Source organism: Enhydra lutris, unplaced genomic scaffold, assembly GCF_002288905.1.
Source record: "Enhydra lutris kenyoni isolate GAN:26980312 unplaced genomic scaffold, ASM228890v2 scaffoldscaffold26, whole genome shotgun sequence".
NCBI lineage: Eukaryota > Metazoa > Chordata > Mammalia > Carnivora > Mustelidae > Enhydra > Enhydra lutris.
Genome location: NW_019154110.1, coordinates 3,791,385 through 3,813,439, shown reverse-complemented (window position 1 = coordinate 3,813,439; position 22,055 = coordinate 3,791,385). Strand labels below are relative to the sequence as shown.

Sequence of the window (22,055 nt, the reverse complement as noted above, 5' to 3'; positions counted from 1 at the left end):
GGCTGGGCTAAATGAACATTATGGATATAGCTATGGATAGCAATAAATGCACATAAGGAGGAATGGAAGATAACATGGACTCTCTGATTCTAGGAATTAAATTAAAATATTAATCAGAAACCCAGTGCAAGTGAACTAGAATTTTTTAAAATTATTTTTATTAACATATAATGTATTATTTGCCCCAGGGGTACAGGTCTGTGAATCAACAGGCTTACACATTTCACAGCACTCACCATAGCACATACTGAACTAGAATTTTTTATAATCAAATCTCAGATATTATTACATATCTAAACTTGGGCTTGCCTCAGCAACCTCTGAGCTAACTGTTCAGTTTCCTGAATATGTTAGAGGCTCTTTTATTCTCTGTCAAGGCTCAAATACAATGGAATTGGAACAGCTGAACTCTGCTCCTGATAATTTATATACAGCTTCTACACCAAATAGTGGCAACTGGTTGGCTAAGCTAAAACTGATAAAAGGAAAAAAGAAATAACCTCCACAAATATTACCCATCATACAAGTTATTAGGCTAAGTTAGCAGGTGGGCAGCAAGCATTTCTTTGGGATATTCAGGGCAAACACTAGTTGTCTCTTTTTAAAAAATGAGGTGTTTATTTACTCATAATATCAAGAGCATGTCAAACATTGTATCTTCCTTTGCTTATTAATATCATCATAATTTCAGACCCCAAACCTAATGGGAAAGGCCCCAGTCATTTACACTAATTTAGGACTGAGTAATAAGTGCACCTCGGATTTCTTCAATTCCAAGCTTCTTATATTGAAGAAAGGCACTTAGAGGTCCTGGGACTTGATCATGGACCTCTAGAGAGTAAACTTTGTAATTGCTAATTCTTTTTTTCTTTCTTTTTAGGATCTTATTTTTAAGTAGTCTTTACATACAGAGTGGGGCTTCACTTTCCAAACCTGAGATCAAGGGTTTCATGCTTTACCAATGGAGTCAGCTAGGTGCCTCAATTAACCCTTACTAAAAGGAAGTGGAGCTTTAATCAGGGGGTAAAAAGTTATGACAGTAATCCTCAACACCTATATCCTAAAGAAGGTTGAGATGAAATCTCTTATTAAAAAACTCTGCAGGGGCACCTGGGTGGCTCAGTCGATTAGCCTTCCACTTAGGTCAGCATCCTGGACTCCCTGGATCAAGTCCTGCATGGGGCTCCCTGCTCAGCAGGGAGTCTGTTTCTTGTTCTGCACCTCCCCCTGCTCATGTGCACTCTCTCTCTCTCATTCTCTCTCTCATGCTCTCTCTCTCTCAAAAAAAAAGAAAAAAAAATCTTTAAAAGAAAGAGGGGAAGGAAGGAAGGAAGAACGAATGAACGAATGAACAAATTCAGCAACGCTGAGGATGGACCTGAGGTTTCAAATTTTCTTTAAGGCTTCAAGATTCAAGGTTATGAAATTAAAATTTTAAGAGCCATAACATAAAGAAAAACCTAGCACCCACCTGGGTTAGAGGTTTATCTCATATTCCACCGTTAGGAAGAAGACTGATAAAATCTAATAATCTAATTTAATTCATGAAGTTAATCAGAGAAATGTAATTTAAAATGGCAGTTTGTACATAATACCCTAATATTAGAATTGGCAGCAATTCCAGTGTTTCCTCAGTCTCCAAATTTTGGAGAATCTGGAATAGATGACTGAAATAAGACAATAATTCAGGTGCCTCTGACTAACTCCAGTTCTCACTGAAAAGGATACCAATGAAGTTTATTCTACTTATCCAGCCAAAACAATATTTTGAATTTTGAAACTTCACAACAATAGCAACTGAGAAAATTATTCCAAGAAAGCCCATTTATTGCTTAAATTTGGATCCTATTATAAGTGTCAGGTGGACTCCACTCAGCAATCTGAGGACTGAGAGGTCTGAGAACTCAGATGCCTCTGCTTTATTTCTGGTAAGAACACAATCTGTTTGCAAAGCTCATCTACTAAAGAATGATGTTAAAACTTCTCCCAGGGGCGCCTGGGTGGCTCAGTGGGGTAAAGCCTCTGCCTTCACCTCAGGTCATGATCCCAGGGTCCTGGGATTGAGCCCCGCATCAGGCTCTCTGCTCAGTGGGGAGCCTGCTCCCCACCCTACCCCTGCCTGCCTCTCTGTCTACTTGTGATCTCTGTCAAATAAATAAATAAAATCTTAAAACAAAAAACACACAAAACTTTTCTCAGTAACTTGTTTAGATGCTTATAATCTGATTACAAGCAGTTCACAAGCACCTCCTGATAAAACAACTTCTGTCCTCAGCAGCATCCAACTTCAAGAAATCCTACTCCTTAAGTTTACACTGCACCTTTGCCTTTAATTTCTCTTCACCAAGTCTTACATCATGCTACTGCATGCAATGTTTATCCTTAAGGAAGCCACATTACAAAGTCCCAATGTCTAGACAGGCAGCTCACCCCATCCATCAGAGAGAAAGGTTTCAAAAGTATGTAAATATTAAATTCTAGCCAAAAGAACAAAGCAAAGTCATTATCTAAAATTAAAACAGACTTCAGATGTGACACTAATAAACTAAAGAACACTGTTTTCAAAAGCAATAGAGCTTGAGGGAGTCTCAGGATTCTGTTTTTTTTGGTTTATCTCTATGATATTCTTAAGTTAAAAAAAAATCTCTGTATTATATTCTGCGTAGCCATTAAAAACCGATTTACTTGTTGACATGGAAAGATATTCAAAATAAAGTGTGAAGAAAGCTGGTTATAAGTCAGCATTTATATTTTTATCTCATTCTTGTTAAAAAAAAAAAGGTGCTGACATATACTCTTTTCTCCACTCAATTCTGAGCTCAGTAGAAACCTTCATAGTTATAAAGGTCAGTAGTAAAACCTTTTTATCATTGTTCAAAACTGATTATTAGCCTTTCATATGTACACATTTCCCCCAGTTTCATTCATCCACAAGCAAGTCCTCAGTTATCCACTTTTTAAAAACACACAAACACCCCTCCTCACCCCCCAGACATAGGTCTTATTGTTTTAAGGATTTTATTTATTTATTTGAGAGAGAGGAGTTGGGGGAGAAGCAGAGGGAAAAGGACAAGCAGACTCCACACTGAGTGTGGAGCCTGATGCTTTATACTTTTGCTTCTCAGAAATATAGAGATCAACCGGGGAGACTAGTAGGTCTTCTGATACTCAAATTTGGCTATTTTATTTTTTTTAAAGATTTTATTTATTTGACAGAGAGAGATCACAAGTAGGCAGAGGCAGACAGAGAGAGAGGAGGAACAGGCTCCCTGCTGAGCAGAGAGCCTGATGTGGAACTTGATCCCAGGACCCCGAGATCATAACCTGAGCAGAAGGCAGAGGCTCAACCCACTGAGCCACCGAGGCGCCCTCAAATTTGGCTAATTTAATCACTGATCCACTTCAGTAAGAGCAGAGGTCAGAGAATCTGACATACTCTTACACATACACACACACACACACATACACATGCACACAGGAAAGACTGGAAGGATGCTTATCCAAATTGCTAAGAATGATTTTCTCAGAATATAGGATACAAAGTGATTTTCACTTTCTTCCTTACACCTTCCTGTATTGTAGGATTTTTAAAAATGTTATATTTAGAAAAAATACTCATTTTCACTTTGGGAAAACATCAACATACCATAAAAAACAAAGTCAAAAAAGCCCTTATTTTCTTTTTCTTTTTCCAAAAGATTTTATTTATTTATTTATTTGTCAGAGAGAGAGAGAGAGAGAGAGAGAGAGCGAGCACACGCACAAGCAGGCAGAGGGAGAAGCAGGCTCCCCACTGAGCAGGGAGCCCAGTGTGTAGGCCTTGATCCCAGGACACTGGGATCATGACCCGAGCCGAAGGCAGCAGCTCAACCAACTGAGCCACCCAGGTGTCCCCAAAGCCCTTATTTTCTTAAACTCTCCTGCAAAGTACTTGAAAAACATCTCTTTGTATCTTTTCAGCACCTTAACGCTACTTAAGAATATAAAAGTTACTTCAAATGTTAGGAAAGTTTTTTTATTTCCCAGTCCTTTTTTTTTTTTAATTAAATGGGCCTTTGGTAATGTGCAAGAATAACTAAAAAAACCATGGTCTTCATTTTACCAGCTACGGTTTTCCTAAGTACTGAACTTAATGCTTGTATTAAGTATTAATGCATGTATTTGGAATGCAAAGCTTCCCTAGAGGAAAAAATGGTTTAGTCTTATTTTCAATGCTAAAGCAAAATGTGGGATTTGGTGCCACTATCTGTTGTTGGGTTATTAAAAAAATAAGGGCAGGACTTTCAGTTGACTATCAAACTTTTAACCTTATGTACAAGCCCCAGGATGAGAATTTTAGCATTCCAAATTTAACTCAAAACAAAAGGCCTTGCTTTGAGTCTACAAATGCTCCTTTCAGTTAGAAAAGTGCTAATTTGTCCAAAGTCACACAATGTATTCACTCATTTACTTGAAGATGACTCACTCAATAATCTGAAACATAATGACTATGTGTTTGTAACAATTCAAAACAACTGTAAAATGGCTTGTCATTTAAACTGAATTAATTCAAAGGCATCAGTTACATTTTCTGAATTTATATTTTATAAATGTAAAGAAGTTGAAGCTGCATATTTTAGCAGGGCAAGAAAAAAAGTTAATTGCCAACTCTGCCTTCCCGAACTGCTTCCTTAATGCTCTCCTGTGGTTAAAATTATTTTAATGTTTAGAAGTGCAATCTAAATTCCAGGTTATCAAGGAGAAAAAGATAAAGTGATGACAGACCTCGACTTGAACTCTACAAAACCACACAATTTTGGGGAAACTATATACATGGATCTGACGGACACCAAGTGTGTGCAAGTGACCATTACTTTTAATGGTTTTAGAGGAGGTGTTCTCAAAGCACGACTCCTGGATCAACTGCATCAACATGGCTGGAAAATTTGTTAAAAATGCAAATAATTACTACCTCCCCCTCCCCAAATCAAACACTGTGGGTGGAATCCAGCAAAGGGTGGTGGTGGGGGGAGTTCAACAAAGTTCTGCAGGTGATTCTGATGTACTCTAAGGTTTGAGTATCCCTGCGTGAGAATATGAATGCTGTAAGAACTGTACAGCACCTTTGTTCACTTATAAAGAAGTGTTTAAGATAGACGTATATAAAAATATAGACAAGATTTACATAAATGCATGATGTGACTCTCAAATTAGGATATAAAATAATTATATAAAGATTTCTTATTTCATGTTCTTTAAATTTCAAACGCTGTTTCTCACTCAACAAAAATTTGTGGCCATTTTAAGAAGATGATAGAGGCAGCATTTGAGAGAAAAAAATGACAGAATTTGAACACAGAATGATTAAGTGAATGAAAAATCAGTTAATTACCACAGAATTCAGAGACCTGATCAATTTTTTACAGTCATTCTTATATTCTACTTATTATTTCTCTTCCTGTCCAGAGCATAGAGATCAACCATTTGAATTTAACATGCCGACAGAAACCCAATTTCCAAGTTACCACCCCAACCTAGAAGGGCCGATCACCACATGGTTAGATGACTGCAATAACTACCTAGCAGATCTCCATGACTTAAGGTGGTTTCCTCCTCCCCACTATTCTGTATTAGCTTCTGAAGAATCTCTCTCTTGCTCTTTTTTCTTTTCTTTCTTTCTTTTTTAGTAATCTCTATACCCAATGTGGGCCTCAAACTCACAATGCAGAGATCAAGAGTTGGATACTCTACTATACTCTACTGACTAAGCAAGCCAGGTGTTCTTAAATACTGTAGCTATTCCACATAATTCGTTGCTCCAAACCTTGTAATGTTTCACACTACTGCTTACTGAACAGGTAGAGGTACTACCTCCAACTATTATTAATATAGAGGGTCAGATAGGGAATATAAATGAGTACAGTAGGCCATATAACTATTAAATGGGTAGAAATGCTCTTCACTTTTCATGAAGAAACATACTCATACCATCTGTTTTCCTATTTTATTTATTTTTATTTATTTATTTATTTATTTATTTATTTATTTATTTATTTAAAAGATTTTATTTATTTATTTGACAGGGACGGATCACAAGTAGGCAGAGAGACAGGCAGAGAGAGAGGGAAGCAGGCTCCCTGCTGAGCAGAGCGCCCAATGTGGGACTCGATCCCAGGACCCTGAGATCATGACCTGAGCCGAAGGCAGCGGCTTAACCCACTGAGCAACCCAGGTGCCCCTATTTTTATTTTTTTTTTAAAAGATTTTATTTATTTATTTGACAGAGAGAGAGAGATCACAAGTAGGCAGAGAGGCAGGCAGAGAGAGAGGGGGAAGCAGGCTCCCCGCTGAGCAGAGAGCCTGATGTGGGGCTCGATCCCAGGACCCTGAGATCATGACCTGAGCCGAAGGCAGAGGCTTAACCCACTGAGCCACGCAGGCGCCCCTGTTTTCCTATTTTAATTAAATGTTCTACTATAAGAAAAGTAACAGTGAAAAAATGATGATAAATGGAGACACTTGGCTTTAGAGTCTAGGAGACAATAGAATATATGCAGATTATGGTAAGTTAAGAACCCAGGCCATACCCATGCCTGCCCCTTTGGGTCTAGCAAGTTTTATCAGGTGAGCATAAGGTCCCAGTGTTGCCGGAGTTTTAGATTTTTGAAGACAAGCTCCAAGTATGGATTTTTATGTGAAATCATTCAACTTTAAAATTCTGGCTTGGAGTGAAAAACAATACCACTGTGGTCCAAATAAAATATATCTGCCATTTTGAGTCCTCTAGTTTGGAGCATCAAATCCCTATTTAAACGCCCTGTTTTCTGGTATCTTATCTTCCTTATAGTAACAATAATCCCTAGATTTGGGCAGCATTTTATACTCTTCAATATGCTTTCAGGTCCAGTTGATCCTCTCAACCGTGAGACGTACAAAGGAGATGAGAAAGCAGGCTCAGACAAACTAAGCAATTTGTCCAACATCACATGATTAGCAAAAGCCTAAGCCCAGGTCTCCTTTCTCTGAGACCCGCACAAATCCCTGGCCCTTTTACTCTCTCCTTGTCCAACTTTACATGTGATTTTGCCTCAGTCAGGCCCTCATGTAGAAGGATGGACTTCCTTCTTTCTGCCAATCTAAATTCATCATCTTTTAAGACCCAGCTCAAGCTCTACTGTATACATAAAACCTTTCTAACTAGGGCAAGTCTTCGAGTATTCTTTCTTCTGAACTTCAGTTGTTGTTATGGTCAGTAACCTACAAACTGGTGCTTACCAACAGCCTTGAATCATCAAATTATTTCACATAATTTCACATTAGTTCATATTCCCAGTGACATTCTAAGCTCTTTGATGGTACGGACATGTTATTCTTTTTTGTTCCACATAGCTCCCAGCACTCTGTGGCGACATAATAATGACGGCTTAATGTTTGCCATCTTAGACAGTCTTTTGAGTAAGACTTACAATGATAACACTAACTTACCAGCCTGATGTTATCTTCTGGGCGGAGTAATATGAACATTGCTTGGAGATGCTGTTGGAGATCACCTGGTGAAATTTATGAAACAAAAAATAATTATTCTGCACTGTAATGTTAATAGAGAGGATTCCTTCTACGTTACTAACCAGTATAAAAGAAAGTTCTGGGTCACTGAACGACTATAATTAGACACAGAAATTAAGTGTCTTAATATAATTATTAACTTTAAGTGGAAAGACAGAATGGTAGACTGCATCTCTATACATTCACTTTTAGCCTATACTACATTAAAATTTGCTTTGTTTGTCCAGTGGAAGATATATTTGAAACCAGTATCAGTTTTGTACTATCGTGGATGTTGATGAAAGCAATGGTGAGATGTGTTGGGCTGTGCTTTCAGGCCCACTAAAGGCAGCAAGGAGGGAATACTGAAAAGTGTGATGAATGGGTTTAGAATTACCTCTAACTTTAAAAAAAGCTAACTATTTTGCCATTCTTATTTCTGTAAATCTTCAGTTGCACTTAACCTAAGAAGATTTTTAGATTCCCCTTAGAATAATGTCAGTGGTTTAAAATGATTTCCGTATTAGTGGCTGATTTTCAAGAAAGAGTACTCATTAAATATAGCGGGTCTTAAGAAATAAATATTCCACTGAACCTAATGTTAGGTCCTTTAATGTGGCCAACCATTATTTGAATACATATTTGTTTCTACACATTCCCCAAAACTAAATTGAATTTTTTTTTATTAAAGTATTATAGATTTTCTCATACTCCTTATTCTATACTAGAAAACCTGGGGCTTTGGCTAGTAGAAGATAATTAGATAACGTACTGTTATAAATGATGATAATCCGAGAACAAAAAACGTCATTCATGCCCACCCAGGTCCAGCTCTTTAACAGTCTAAAGTGACTGACATAGCCACCTGATCACAGATGCCAGTTGAACCTGTTCTCACACTCGTCTTGAAATCTACATACAAAATCTTCCTCCATGTAACTTCAACTGTTAACTGTGAGATGAAATAGTATTATGTGCAAGACGTGGTAAGGGGCAGGAAGAAAGAAAAGTAGGTTAGCGAACAGATACTTGTTTAAAAGGTCAGCAAGTCTGAAAGCCTCTCCTTTCCCCCAACCCTTTCCTTCTCTTAAAGAATAGTTTTCTTGCCTCCCCCAACCCCCATCTCCAGTTCAATGCTGGCTTCTGACCAATTCCATTACTGCAGAATCTTTCAACTTGCAAAATTAAAAAGGCGAATCATCATGTTTGGTCAGGTCTGTTCTAGCACATTTCAAACCCAGAGACACAACGTAAGTCTCATTTGTAAGAACCAGTATGGGCTCATAGGTATAAAACCAAGAGAAATGAAAACATATGTTTACACAAGAACGTATACATAAAGATTCACAGCAGCATTATTTGTAACAGCCAAAAATTGAAAACAACTCAGATATCTATCAACTGGTGAATGGAAAAATAAAATGTGGTATATCTATACACTAGAATATTATTTGGTCATAAAAAGGAATGAAGTACTAACATATACTATAATGTAAATGACCCTTGAAAACATTATGCTAAATGAAAGGAGCCTGTCTCAAAAGATCATTTTTATATGATCCACTTATATGGAACACCCAGAATGGGCAAATCTATAGAGAGAGAAAATAGATTAGTGGTTGCTTAGGATTGGCAGGGAGGGTGGAAGATATAGGGAATGACTGCTAATGGGTAAGTGAGTTTCTTCTGTGGGGTGATGAAAATGTTCTAAAGTTACAGTGATGGTTGTACAACTCTGTACATATGAAAAAAAAAAACAAACAACAAAACCCAACAACGAATGCAAACTTTAAATGGGTAAATTAGGTGAATTATATGGTATGTGAATTATATCTCAATAAAACTGTAAAAAAAAAAAAAAGAACCAGTGTGGGGAGACAGAGTGTTAGGTGTAAACAATGAAGAGTGACTTAAGTTACATGTTATAATGGAGTTAAGCAGCTGAGGCTTTTTAAAAATTAAGATTCCTTCTGTTCTATCAATACAAACGACCTAAGAGAAGATTTTTAGGATGGAGAACCTGTAGAGGACAGCCATTTCTAGGTAAATAGTGGACGTAAGACCCTACTCCAAGTGTTATTGGCCCAAAGATCCAGCTGGCTTCTTGGAAGGTCAGGCAAAAGTCAGGAAGCCCTATCCCTACGGTAAGGCTTCTTAGTGAGCTGGGTACGTGGAAACTCAGGTTTGTTAGTGGTGAAAAGTACTGCCGGGTAAGCAAACTGGGAATTTGCAACTGGAAAACCTTAAGTGATAAGTCACATAAGAATTCATTAGAGTATTCTTGTACTGTATTATTTTTCCAACACAAATTTATTGAACACATACTACATATATAATGCATTCTGTTAAGTGCCAAAAAAATAGAGTAAAAGACAAGTGATTATAGCACAATACAATGCTTTCTTTCACTATTACAAGACTGTTGGAGAAATGGAGATAAGGTTGTCAGCCTTTTAGAACAAAACAAAAGGCAAAGAAACCAAGAAAAGAATGGTATATGTGGAACTTTACCTGCATGCTTGTTGCGTCTGTGGCTAATTCTTGGTGTGGATGAGCCATTTCCCCGTGGTAGAAAAAGGGCAGCACCTTTGACAGTTAGAAAGCTCTCGCTGATGCTATAAGGGAAAAAGTTAAAAGGAAATGGATTATTTAAGGAAGGAAATCAGAGTATGATGGAGATACATTTTGGGATTATTCTCTCTTCCATCTTCCAAAGTTCCAATTTCATGGGATGAAGTAAAAATAAAATCCAGAAAGACCCTTTTATTTACACAAACCCACATAGTCTAGACAGTTTTTCTGAAACCTACAATATTCTATATATATCACATGGTAGCAGTTAAGAATAAAGGCTCGGGAAACAAAAAAGAGGGTAATGGCTCTGGAGCCAGATCGCCTGGGTTCGAATCCTGGCTCTGCTACTTCTTACCTGAGTGAATTTTAGGTGGCCTAAGTTTCCTTATGGGTAAAATACAGGTAATAAAACGAAGCTATTGTGCGGAGTCAACAAGGATACAGTTTCTTAGAGTAATGCCCTTGTGCAGAGGGATTTTTGAATTCAAAATGCAACTAAGGTATAAACTCTCAGTTTTGCTTTAGTAGTATCTCTAGAAATGAAGCTGGCAGACACATCTGAGAACACTTTAGTTGCTTTTAAAACTCCCAAAGATCTACCATGAATTTAATTCTTAGTGTTTAAAATGATTGCATTTTAAGGTGCATAAACATGGGTTACACAAATATCAATACTATAGAAACATCTTTTCTTTTAAAAAGATTTTATTTATTTATTTGACAGAGAGATAGAGAGCACAAGTAGGCAGAGTGGCAGGCAGAGGGAAAGAAATAAACAGGCTTTCCCCTGAGCAGGAAGCCCTATTTGGGGCTTAATCCCAGAACCCTGGGATCAGGCCTGAGCTGAAGGCAGCCGCTTAAATGACTGAGCCACCCAGGCGACCTGGAAACATCTTTAGACAAGACAAGCATAAAGGTATAAATGCTTAAACTGGAGGAAACTGGAAACCCTCATCTTAATTCTTTTTCTTTTCTTTTTTTTTTTTTTAGATTTTTATTTATTTGACAGATCACAAGTAGGCAGAGAGGCAGGCAGAGAGAGAGAGGAGGAGGAGGCAGGCTCCCTGCTGAGCAGAGAGCCCGATGTGAGGCTCGATCCCAGGACCCTGAGATCATGACCTGAGCCGAAGGCAGAGGCTTTAACCACTGAGCCACCCAGGCGCCCTTTTTTTTTTCTTTTTAAGGATTTATTTATTTGAGAGAGAGAGAGTGCACACAGAAGTAGGGAGGTAGATGAGGGAGGGGAGCCCATGACCCTGAGATCATGATGTGAGCCAAAAATCAAGAGTTGGGCACTCAACCAATTGAGCCACTCAGGTGCCCCTCTTATCTCTATTCTTTTTATTTTTATTTTTTTAAAGATTTATATATTTGAGAAAGAGAGAGACAGAATGGTGGGGAGGGGCAGAGGGAGAGAGAAACTCTAAGCGGACTCCATGCTGACCACAGAGCCGGCTGTGGGGCTGGATCCCATGACCCTGAGATCATGACCCAGGCTGAAACCAAGAGTCCGACGTTCAACTGACTGTGCCACCCAGGAGTCCCTCATCTTAATTCTTAAATGTAGTATTTTTAACTTGTGACAGACAGATTTATAGGCAGCCATTTTCTGTGTGTTTTAAATAACTGGGAGCATAGTTAAAATTTTATACATCAAATGACTGCTATTAAATGTTGCAGGTGAGATGTGGTTATTTTTAGTTTACTTGAAATGACTAGCTAAAGGGGGGGAGGAGGAAACAAATTTTGAAATTTGGAAAATGCTAAGCTTTTTGGTAAGAAATTGTAATTTTCATTTACATTTTCTTTAAGGATATAAAAGGTTGATAATTTATGTAGTTAAATTGAACCATAACCATCAGTGATCAGAGAGCAGGTAATTGCAGCCCACGGAAAAAGTTATGACCTAGGAATTTAAAAAATAAGATCCTGAAGTTTTTGTTTAATTGCATCAATTTCTGTATTTATGAGAATTTATAAACTGCAGTAAGTTCTGAATGAGATTAATCTTGTCTAATGTAAGTAAATGTGTCTATAGACTGTGATCTCTCTAAACTAAAAAGTACAGTACTTGGAATTGTGTTCTTTATGATTATAGTGTTGGTAAAGTACTAATACACAGAAAATGAAGGAATTACACAGTGTAAAAAAAAAAAAAGTGGTGTCCTTAACAAATATTAGTTATTGTGACTGGGTCTATGACTATCATAACAGCATCTGATTAGGTTCTAATCAGATGTAAATGATGTTACAATACTTAGTTACTAATAATAGACTCAAAGTCTGCCAAAAAATTTTTGTTTAAAATACACACACATCATGCTCAAGTGTTACTCACAACTTTACTTTCACTGACTTGCATTCCCACATGCAGTGAAAGGATGACACAGGAAATGGGTTTAACCTATGGAGTTTGCCATGTTAACACCATTCTTCATGTAAATGACAGCTCAACAGAGGTGGAGATTTACTGTTCAGCATAGCAGTGATATAATTACTAGTAAATATCCACAGAAAAGAGAAAATATATTGGAACTATACCAACAGACTAAGCCTTTTAAATGTTATTCACAGGGGAGTGCCTGGGTGGCCCAGTGGGTTAAAAGCCTCTTCCTTTGGCTCAGGTCATGATCTCAGGGTCCTGGGATCGAGCCCCGCATTGGGCTCTCTGCTCAGCAGGGAGACTGCTTCCCCTCTCCCTCTCTGCCTGCCTGCTTGTGATCTCTCTCTCTCTCTGTCATATAAATAAATAAATAAAATCTTAAAAAAAAAATAAATGCTATTCACAAACTTTGAAAAGGATAAAACTTCCAAAACATTAATGTCAAAATTTAGAAACATATAATGGAGGGTTCCAAGTTTGCTTATAAGTATGTTTATGCAGAGTTAGCTAATGTATTGTAAATTACGCTGTCTACTCAACATTTCCGCTTGGAAATCCAATTGGTGTCTCAAATTTACATTGCCAAAACAAAGCTCTGGAGTCCCTACAAACCTGATCCCTAGTCTTATCCACCCAAATTGTTTGAGCCAAATACTTGACAGTCATCCTTGGTTTCTCTTTTTTCCTGCAATTATATGTATCCTAATTCATCAGCAAGACCTGGGGGCTATACTTTCAAATGTATCTTGAATCTGCCCACTTTGTTCTATTACTACTCTGACAAAGTGCATGGCACCATCATTTTTCAAAACTTAGATCACTGTTAAAGGTTTATTTTTCAAGCTTTTTATTACAGAAAATTACAAACATAAACAGAAATAGAGGGGATGATATAATGAACCTCCACATTCTCTCACATTTCAGCTTTAATCCAAGGCCAATATTTGTTTCTTCTACGTCCTTACTCTCTTTACCTTGTCCCTGAAGTGAAACTAATCCCAGACATTCTATCAGCAAAAAAGTCTCTTAACTAGCCTGTCTGCAACCACTTCTGCACTGCTGCTATCCACTTACCAAAAAGCAACCAGAGGGATTCTATATATACAAAATACACAGATATAGCATGTGTTTCCCTTTGTACTTACGGAGAAAAGCTGAAGTCTTTAGCTTAGACTTCAAGGCCCTGTAACATCCAATAATACATTACTTTTCTGATTTTGTACTATCTCCCCTTTTGTTCACTTGCTATAGTTGCACTGGTCTCTTTTATTTCTTCCGTATTTCAGGCCCCTTCTTAGGTCCTTTGTGCTTTTTCTTCTCTTTTTTTAAAAAAAAGATTTTATTTATTTGAGAGAGAGAGAGAGAGGGAGAACATGCAGGGAAGGGGCAGAGAGAGGGGGAGAAGCAGGCTCCCTGCTGACAGGGAGCCCAAGACACAAGGGGCTCAATCCCAGAACCCTGGAATAATGATCTGAGCCAAAGGCAGGCGCTCAACCAAATGAGCCACCCAGGCACCTCATGCTTTTTATTTTCTATGTGGGATAATTTTCTCTTGGCCTGTCACTATTTAAGCCACAGCTCCAGTATCATCACCTCTTCCTTGTCCCAGTCATACTCTATCCTGCTGTTCGGTTGTGTTTCCTCCAGGATATATATCATATACTAAAATTACACTTATTTACTTGTATACTTGATTGTGGTTATCTCCTTATGATAAAATATAAGCTCAATGAAGAGCGAGGATTTTATTTTGCTCAGTACATAATCCTCAACATTGGAAATAGTGCCAAATGCATATTAGGTGCTCAATAGCTATTTGAGGATGAATCAATTCATCCCAGAGTTCTTCCCACACAGTTTTATCTGTCCTGTCATTGCAGCAGGAAATGTAATTTAGGACAAGGAAACAGAAATCCTGTAATTTCACATGTAAAAAATAATTGTTACAGAACTCAATATATGTGGCAGATTAATGGATTGTAAATACAAATGTCTGATGATACATTAGTTGGCAAACAAAATTAAATCACCTCTATAATACTGTCAGTCGTTGACTCAACTTTATCCTTTAATTAAGAGGCATAAAGCTGATAAACTTTTGAACTAACTTGCCAAACAGATTGGAACATGTCTTCTAAAAACAAATACAAGAAGTCATGGATGCCACTTTAAAAATCTGCATGCTGGCTGGGAGGGGCCGCCTTTATTTTGTTTTGTTTTCATCTTTAAATAAAGCATTACGCTCTTGTGGTCTGTTGCACAAGTCTTGTCTCTTGTTACGTTCGTGGTATGCACATGTCACCCTGCTGTGGGTCACTCTGTTTCAGTCACATTACAGGAACAACCTAAAACAAAATGTCTTGAGTGACAGGATGAGTGGGGTACACCACAGACAGGAAATGAAATTCACACTTCTGCCAATACAGCAACTGTCTGCTTTACCAAATGAAAATATTTAAAAAATACAGACTAATATTCTACCTATCACCAGACAAAGTTACAGCTGTGTGCACTTTGGTTTCCGGTAAGCAAAGTGGTCTCAACATCCACAAAAGAAGTGTATTTGTAGAGAGCTTAAAACAACCAAGCATACTTCAGTCGTTCCTTTTGTGAGACAGAAGTAGTTTCTCTTTGACAAACACTAGTTTAAGAACAAACTTCCTAGTTTGATACATTTATTGTTGCTCATGCTTTAAAGCAAACCTAAGTGTGTTCTTTAAAATGTGTGTAGTGCTTTTACACCGGGTTAGGGTGGAACCAAGGACCCTTGGTTAATTCAAAGCTACCTGGAAAATTCCTGATGGTGAAAGAAAGACCAGGAGTCAAACTCACATACAATATAAGAGAAAAGATGTTTTTCTATTTGAATCATTGACACAAATCTCAGTGAACTTTTCTGATACAACAAAATGCACAGCAGATACACCTGGGTCAGTGTATCTGCCCTATCTACAGATAGACTGCCCTAATAGGTACAGTACTGGCTCCCAGAGAGTCATGGCAGACACACTCAGGATGATACAGTCAATTCTCTTTATTCTGTGGTCCCAGATTAGGACTCTCCAGTTATCGTGAAAGTGGCATATACTGCTGGTTACAGGGATCAGGAATAAAAGTGTGGCTGATTACAAAAATCCCTTATCATCACTGAGCAAAAGTCAAAGCTCTATAAATACTATCAAAAATAGGATAGCAGGGGCACCTGGGTGGCTCAGTGGGTTAAAGCCTCTGCCTTTGGCTCAGGTCATGGTCTCAGGGTCCTGGGATCGAGCCCCGCATCGGGTTCTCTCTGCTCAGCGGGGAGCCTGCTTCCCCCTCTCTCTCTGCCTGCCTCTCTACTTGTGATCTCTCTCTGTCAAATAAATAAATAAAATCTTAAAAAAAAAATAGGATAGCAGTATGATGGTGTGGAAGTGAAAAAATGAAATTCACAACCAACAGAGTTAGGTGGTTCAAACTGAACTTGAAAATTAAATGATTTATTTGCATATCTGATATATGATCATATTATATGTGAATTTAATCACATGTGCTCCAGCATAAGGTAAAAAGCTTAGTATATTTTGCTATAACAGCAAGAGATTAATTTATGTAAAAATTGGTCTTCCTGAAAATTCAATCAATATAGATTTGGTCTCTACTTAAAAATTTAGAGAGCAAGTGAAAACTTTTACACATTTTTTGAGTTGACCAATTCTGGACCAGAAACGGCCTTCTCCAGTAAATTTTATGGAGCCACTCAGAGGTGATTACAGTCAGTTGCCTAAATTAGACACAAACCCAAAAGCTTTTTTGGTCTAAAGATGGAGAGTATTTAGCTGCTTGATAAAAAAATGACACAGGATCATCTTGATAAGAAAATGACACAGTGACCAACTTCAGAATACAATTGAAGATCATCTATTCCTCTCTTGCCATAAGACTGCTTGCTCAACAGAGAGAAAATCATTCCTAGTTAGACATATGAATAGCTAATAATAACTAACTTGACTGGATACCCAGAGTATGCTGGGCATTAAGCTGAGCACTTGACATTATTTCATTTAATCTTCACAACAATCCTATGAAGTAAGTACTATTTTTTACCCCCAATTTACACATAAGAGACTGATGGACTCAAGAGATTTCTAAGTTATTTGCCCAAGATCAGACATCTGGTAATCCTCAGAGCAAGAATTCAGACCAAGATTTGACTTGAAAGTTCATGCTCTGAATCACTCTCTACTATGCTGTTTCAGTTTTATGATATAGTTTATGTAAAATGAAATACAATGTTTTCCCACAGAGCTTTCAACAGAACTGAATTTAAAAGTAGACTACAGGAGTGAAAGAAAAGGACTGAAATAAATCCAGATCTCAACTCTTCTCATGCCTTTTTTTTTTTGTTTCCCTTATCAAGGGCACGAATAGAAAGACTATACTAAGGGGAATCAAGAACATCTGGCTGAGAGATGAATCCAGATGGGCTGGAGAGAAAAGAACTGTAAGTTCTGTTGGGAATGACAGTAGCATTTCAGTCTTGAAAATGGAGGAAAGATTACTCTGCTTTAAACAGATCTGGGGAAGCACTCTGTGCCAATCTCTCTTGATCAAAATCACTTCCTAGAGCATGAAATTTCTTAACTGGCAGTTTATTCTCAGGCACAGTGTAGAGGAAAAGGTCAACCAATGGAAGAAAATACTTAACTGTTCTGAGGTTGGAATTTTTTCTAAAGATTTTATTTATTAAAAAAAAAAAAAAGATTTTACTTATTGAGAGAGAAAGAGAACACAAGAACCTAACAGAGCACAAGCGGGGCGGGGGTGGTCAGAGGGAGAGGGAGATGCAGACTCCCTGCTGAATAGGGAGCCAGACATGGGGCTCAGACCCAAGACCCCGAGATCATGACTTGAGCGGAAGACAGATGCTTAGCCGACTGAGCCACCCAGGCGTCCTGAGGTTGGAATAATTTTTGAAGAATGTAGCCAGCGTGATCATCCATGACCAGCAGAAAGGCTAAGGAAGCAAAAGAAAGCAACAACACACCAGGCCAAATTGCAGAGTATCAGCTGGGTACACAGTCTTCTATTTTGCATACAACATACATGAAGAGATGGATCATTTACTATGGGAAGTTGGGTTTCAGAGAGTGGATGTAATACTTTTACTTCAATATTAAAATTAAGGAAGTAGATTTTCATGTTTATAGTGTTTGTGATGTTTGGTATTTCTGTCGAAGCCAAAATTTATAGGTAAATTACATTTTACTTATAAATTGCACAAAGTGAGATGGCTGCCATTTATATAAAACTAAAATACACACAATCTGAACTGTTTGTTTTACTTTTGTCTTGAGGAATATTAATCTAGGGGTAAGTTTCAAACATGTTCTACCCTAACATTCTCCCTTTCTTAATAAGTGTTCTCTGATTATTTGTCTACTTTTCAGATTCAGAGGACTAGGGCAGCTTCTGTCAATTCCTTAGTTGGAGAGGAGTTCATGTCCCTACTTGGTGTGACTGTATCATATAGAAAGGAAATTTAGAAATAAAAAATAACAGACCAGAGACCAAAAGACTACAGAACTATCAATACCACCGCCTACTGAAAAGTTTGGCTAACTCCAAATATCAGGAAGGAAACATGGCTGCAAAAGTCAAAAGCATATTTCCGAGTAGTGAGAAAAATTTTGATTCTATAATCCTAAAGGAACTTAGGGACTAGACTATAATGGGAGAAAGTCTAAATCCAAATATCATACATACTCTTCTATGTAATTAAACATTCCCACCCCAACCCCACCCTTGCATGGCCATACTTCTGAATGATAGTATTAGAACAGTAATCAATACCTGGAGCCCTCCCCAGGTATAAACTCCAGACACACGCCTATGCGTGCAGGCAGTAGGATTATTTCTCTCCTCATAGGCAGACAAGCAGACGTTGGGGTACATGAGTAGACCAATTATTGGCAAAGTAAAGAAGAACTTAGGACTCCAGTTGTTACTCATTAACTATAACCATCAGACCATTTTAGTTCCAGCTCATCTTCCACTTAAACTTTCTTGCACAATGTCCAGCACAACTGTCCTCAGATACAGCTGTTTGTTTTCCCCCTTTCCTACTTTTCTACAATCTAAGAAGAAAAGCAAATGTGTGCTTGTTGAAGGCTGAGGGACAAACTCCTTCGACCATCCCGATCTTTTCCCTATAAACCATAAACAGAAGAAACAAACGCAGAAAATTCCTTTTGTTTTGTTCATTTTGGATGCTCATTTACTTGGTAAGATCTTGTGATGATTCCATTTTGCCTCAAAGATGTGCATCTTAGAAATATTCAGAAACATAATGTAGAATCAGTAATTTTACCACTTGCCATATAACTCAACCTTCCAATTTCTACAGACTGGGGTACATCTGAATTGACATTTGTTATTTTTGGCTGTCCAGCAACAGATGTCTCCTTCTTAATCTCCCTCTGGTCTCCATTTGGGGAATACCCCCAAATGTGCATGGTCTTGGTGGCCCCCAGCTCTGGAACTGTAAGGGGCCTTGCAGGAACTTGGCATGTGGTTTAGGCCTGGCTAGCTGGAAATGCTCCCCAAATCTTTTTTTTTTTTTTTTTAAAGATTTTATTTATTTATTTGAGAGAGAGAGTGAGAGAGCATGAGAGGGGAGAAGGTCAGAGGGAGAAGCAGACTCCCCATGGAGCTGGGAGCCTATGTGGGACTCGATCCCGGGACTGCAGGATCATGACCTGAGCCGAAGGCAGTTGCCCAACCAACTGAGGCCACCCAGGCGCCCCCTCCCCAAATCTTAAGACAAGTTATCCAAAGGAGTAGAGAGAGTGGGGGATGGTCACATTCACCGTGGGGAGAAAAAGGTATAGACCAGTCTGTTCCTACTCCCTGGACTTCCCTGAATGCCCTTGGCTCCTACCTGTTCTTGAAGCCTCCTGTCTATTAGGTGAGCTCTGACTGCCTTCTAACAAATATTCTGGTAAAGATAGTTAAAATTCATTTCTGAACTTGCAACAGAGAATCTGATATATAAATTGCAGTTCAAAGAATTTAATGACTTGTCACATGTCACACAGCTAGTTAGTTAGACCTTAGACTGAGCCCCATGTCATCCGACACTCAGGGCAGCACTTTAACCCTTTATCCTGAGGTAGATGTTCCCACAACAGGACATACCGTGGGCCTAATAATTTGAAGCAACCAGCAGTTAAAAACACATCTGGTCAGTTCATCTAAAGAGAACAAAGACAGGATTTTACTGCAAAGCCTGGTGTGATATTTGTTCTATTTTTCACAATATCCTGAAGACAAAGTTCAGGTTCAAGGGGGGAAAAGTTTAGACACATTCCCATGAGGCAGATACTTTCACACTATTTCTTAAAGTTGCTTCTTTTCCTTTTTTCCTTAATGTTTGTTGACTGTTAAACATTGCTTAAAAAATACATAAAAAACTAGATGCCAAAAACAAAAAGTTAGGAAGACTGTGGGGCTTAGGAAGGAGGGCAAGAAGGCCTACATGAGAAAAGAACTTGATGCAAAAGAAAAAGAGGGAGGACTCAATAAATAAAATCAGAAATGAAAGAGAAGTAACTGACATCACAGAAATATAAAGGATTCGAAGAGACTAGTATGAAAAATTAGGTGCCAACAAACTGGACAACCCAGAAGAAATGGATACCTAAATACCTGGAAACATACGATCTTCCCAAATTGAACCAGGGAGAAATAGAAAATTGGAACAGACCAATTACTAGCAACAAAACTGAACTGGCAATAAAAAAACTCAAACTCAACAAACACAAGTCCAGGACTAAATGGCTTCACAGGTGAATTCTACCAAACATTTAAAGAGTTAATACCTAATCTTCTCAAACCACTCCAAAACACAGAAGAAGGAAAACTTCCAACTTTATTCCATGAGGCCAGCATTACCCAGATACCAAAACCAGACTAAGACACTCCACAAAAAAAGGTAACTAACGGCCACTATCCCTGATGAACATGGATGCAAAAATCCTCAACAAAATAGAGGTAGACAGAATTCCACAACATATTCAAAGGATCATTCACCATGATCAAGTGGTTCTTCTTCCAGGATGGTTCAACATCTGCAAATCAATCAACATAATATATCACATTAACAAAATGATGGGTAAAAACCATATGATCATCTCAGTAGATGCAGAAAAAAGCCTATGACAAAATTCAGCATCTGTTCATGATAAAAACTCTCAACAAAGTGTGTTTAGAGGGAACAGACCTCAATATAACAAAGGCCATATATGAGTGAGAATCTTGTTCTCAGGAAGGTCCTCTTCCAAGGAGAGGAGAAACTGCCTCAGCTCAAAGAGCCCATTTCCTTTACAGGCTGAATTAAAAGTTTCTCAGTCCTGTGGCTGACAACTCTGGACTTTAACACTTCTCCTTCAAAAGGTAAAGCTTAAAAACTGTTTGGACCAAAAAGCAAATGCCCTGAATAGTTCTTTCTCAGTATTTAAATCACCAGATGTATTGGTTACCAAGACATGACCAATATTACTAGGGACCAAATTTAAAATAGTTGGTGGGAATAAACAAAACAAGACAAACAAAAGGATACTAACTCAGAAACTGTAGAGCATTTGAAAAATCACTTCATTTGCATGATTCAACAAATGTCTTTCCAGGTATTTAAAACACACCAGCAGAAGGAATGCAAGCTGGGCTTTTAAGCACTTGGCCAAAACGTCAAACCCAAATCTGTTTTCAGATTTCTCTTTCATTCTAATGCAAAGCTTCTTCTTCTTCTTTAAGATTTTATTTATTTGTGTGTGTGTGTGTGTGTGTGTGTGTGTGTGAGAGAGAGAGAGAGAGAGAGAGAGAGAAAGAGAGAGAGAGAATATGACCGGGGGAACCTGAGAATGCTGAGCAAGAGGCCTGACAAAGGGCTTGATCCCAGGACCTTGGGATCATGACCTGAGCTGAAGGCAGATGCTTAACTGACTGAGCCACCCAGGCGCCCTAATGCAAAGCTTCTTAAGAGACTGAGACCATTCTCTATTCTTTGCTGCAATCACCTTCTGATATCCTTGTCACTATCTTTTATTTAATACCCCTCATCTAGCTCAATCTTCTCTCCTTTCACTCTGATTTCTACTCTAATCTTAAGAGATTTCATTGTTCATATAGATGAACATCCAGCAGTTTTTCCCCCAAATTTCTCATCCTCTTAATATTCAAAGACCTTTACCTGGGCTCCATTTAGATTTCTCTTTTTTTAAAAAAAGATTTTATTTATTTATTTGACAGAGAGAGAGATCACAAGCAGGCTGAGAGGCAGAGCAGAGAGAAAGGGGAAGCAGGCTCCCTGCTGAGCAGAGAACCTGATGAGGGACTCGATCCCAGGACCCTGGGATCATGACCTGAGCCGAAAGCATAGGCTTAACCCACTGAGCCACCCAGGCACCCCTCCATTTAGATTTCTTATTCCCAGAGCCCTTTTGGAAGGCATCAGATCTTGATGGATTTGATTTTAGAAACCAAACTCCCACTTTCTGACTATCCTCCCCTCTCTCGTGACTCTCCTGTGTTCACT

At 38.3% G+C, this 22,055-nt stretch overlaps 1 protein-coding gene across 4 annotated transcripts in view; it reads right to left on the bottom strand.

Moving 5' to 3' along the window:
- LOC111151603 (slingshot protein phosphatase 2) overlaps positions 1–22,055 on the bottom strand; it is a 242,645-nt gene that overhangs the window by 45,805 nt on the left and 174,785 nt on the right. For all 4 annotated transcript variants that reach the window (XM_022509688.1, XM_022509690.1, XM_022509689.1 and 1 more), the window contains 2 exons: positions 10,036–10,139; positions 7,465–7,529 (listed from right to left, as the gene is read on the bottom strand). In XM_022509688.1, the coding sequence (XP_022365396.1) occupies positions 7,465–7,529; positions 10,036–10,139 (169 nt within the window). The remainder of the gene's footprint in view (positions 1–7,464; positions 7,530–10,035; positions 10,140–22,055) is intronic.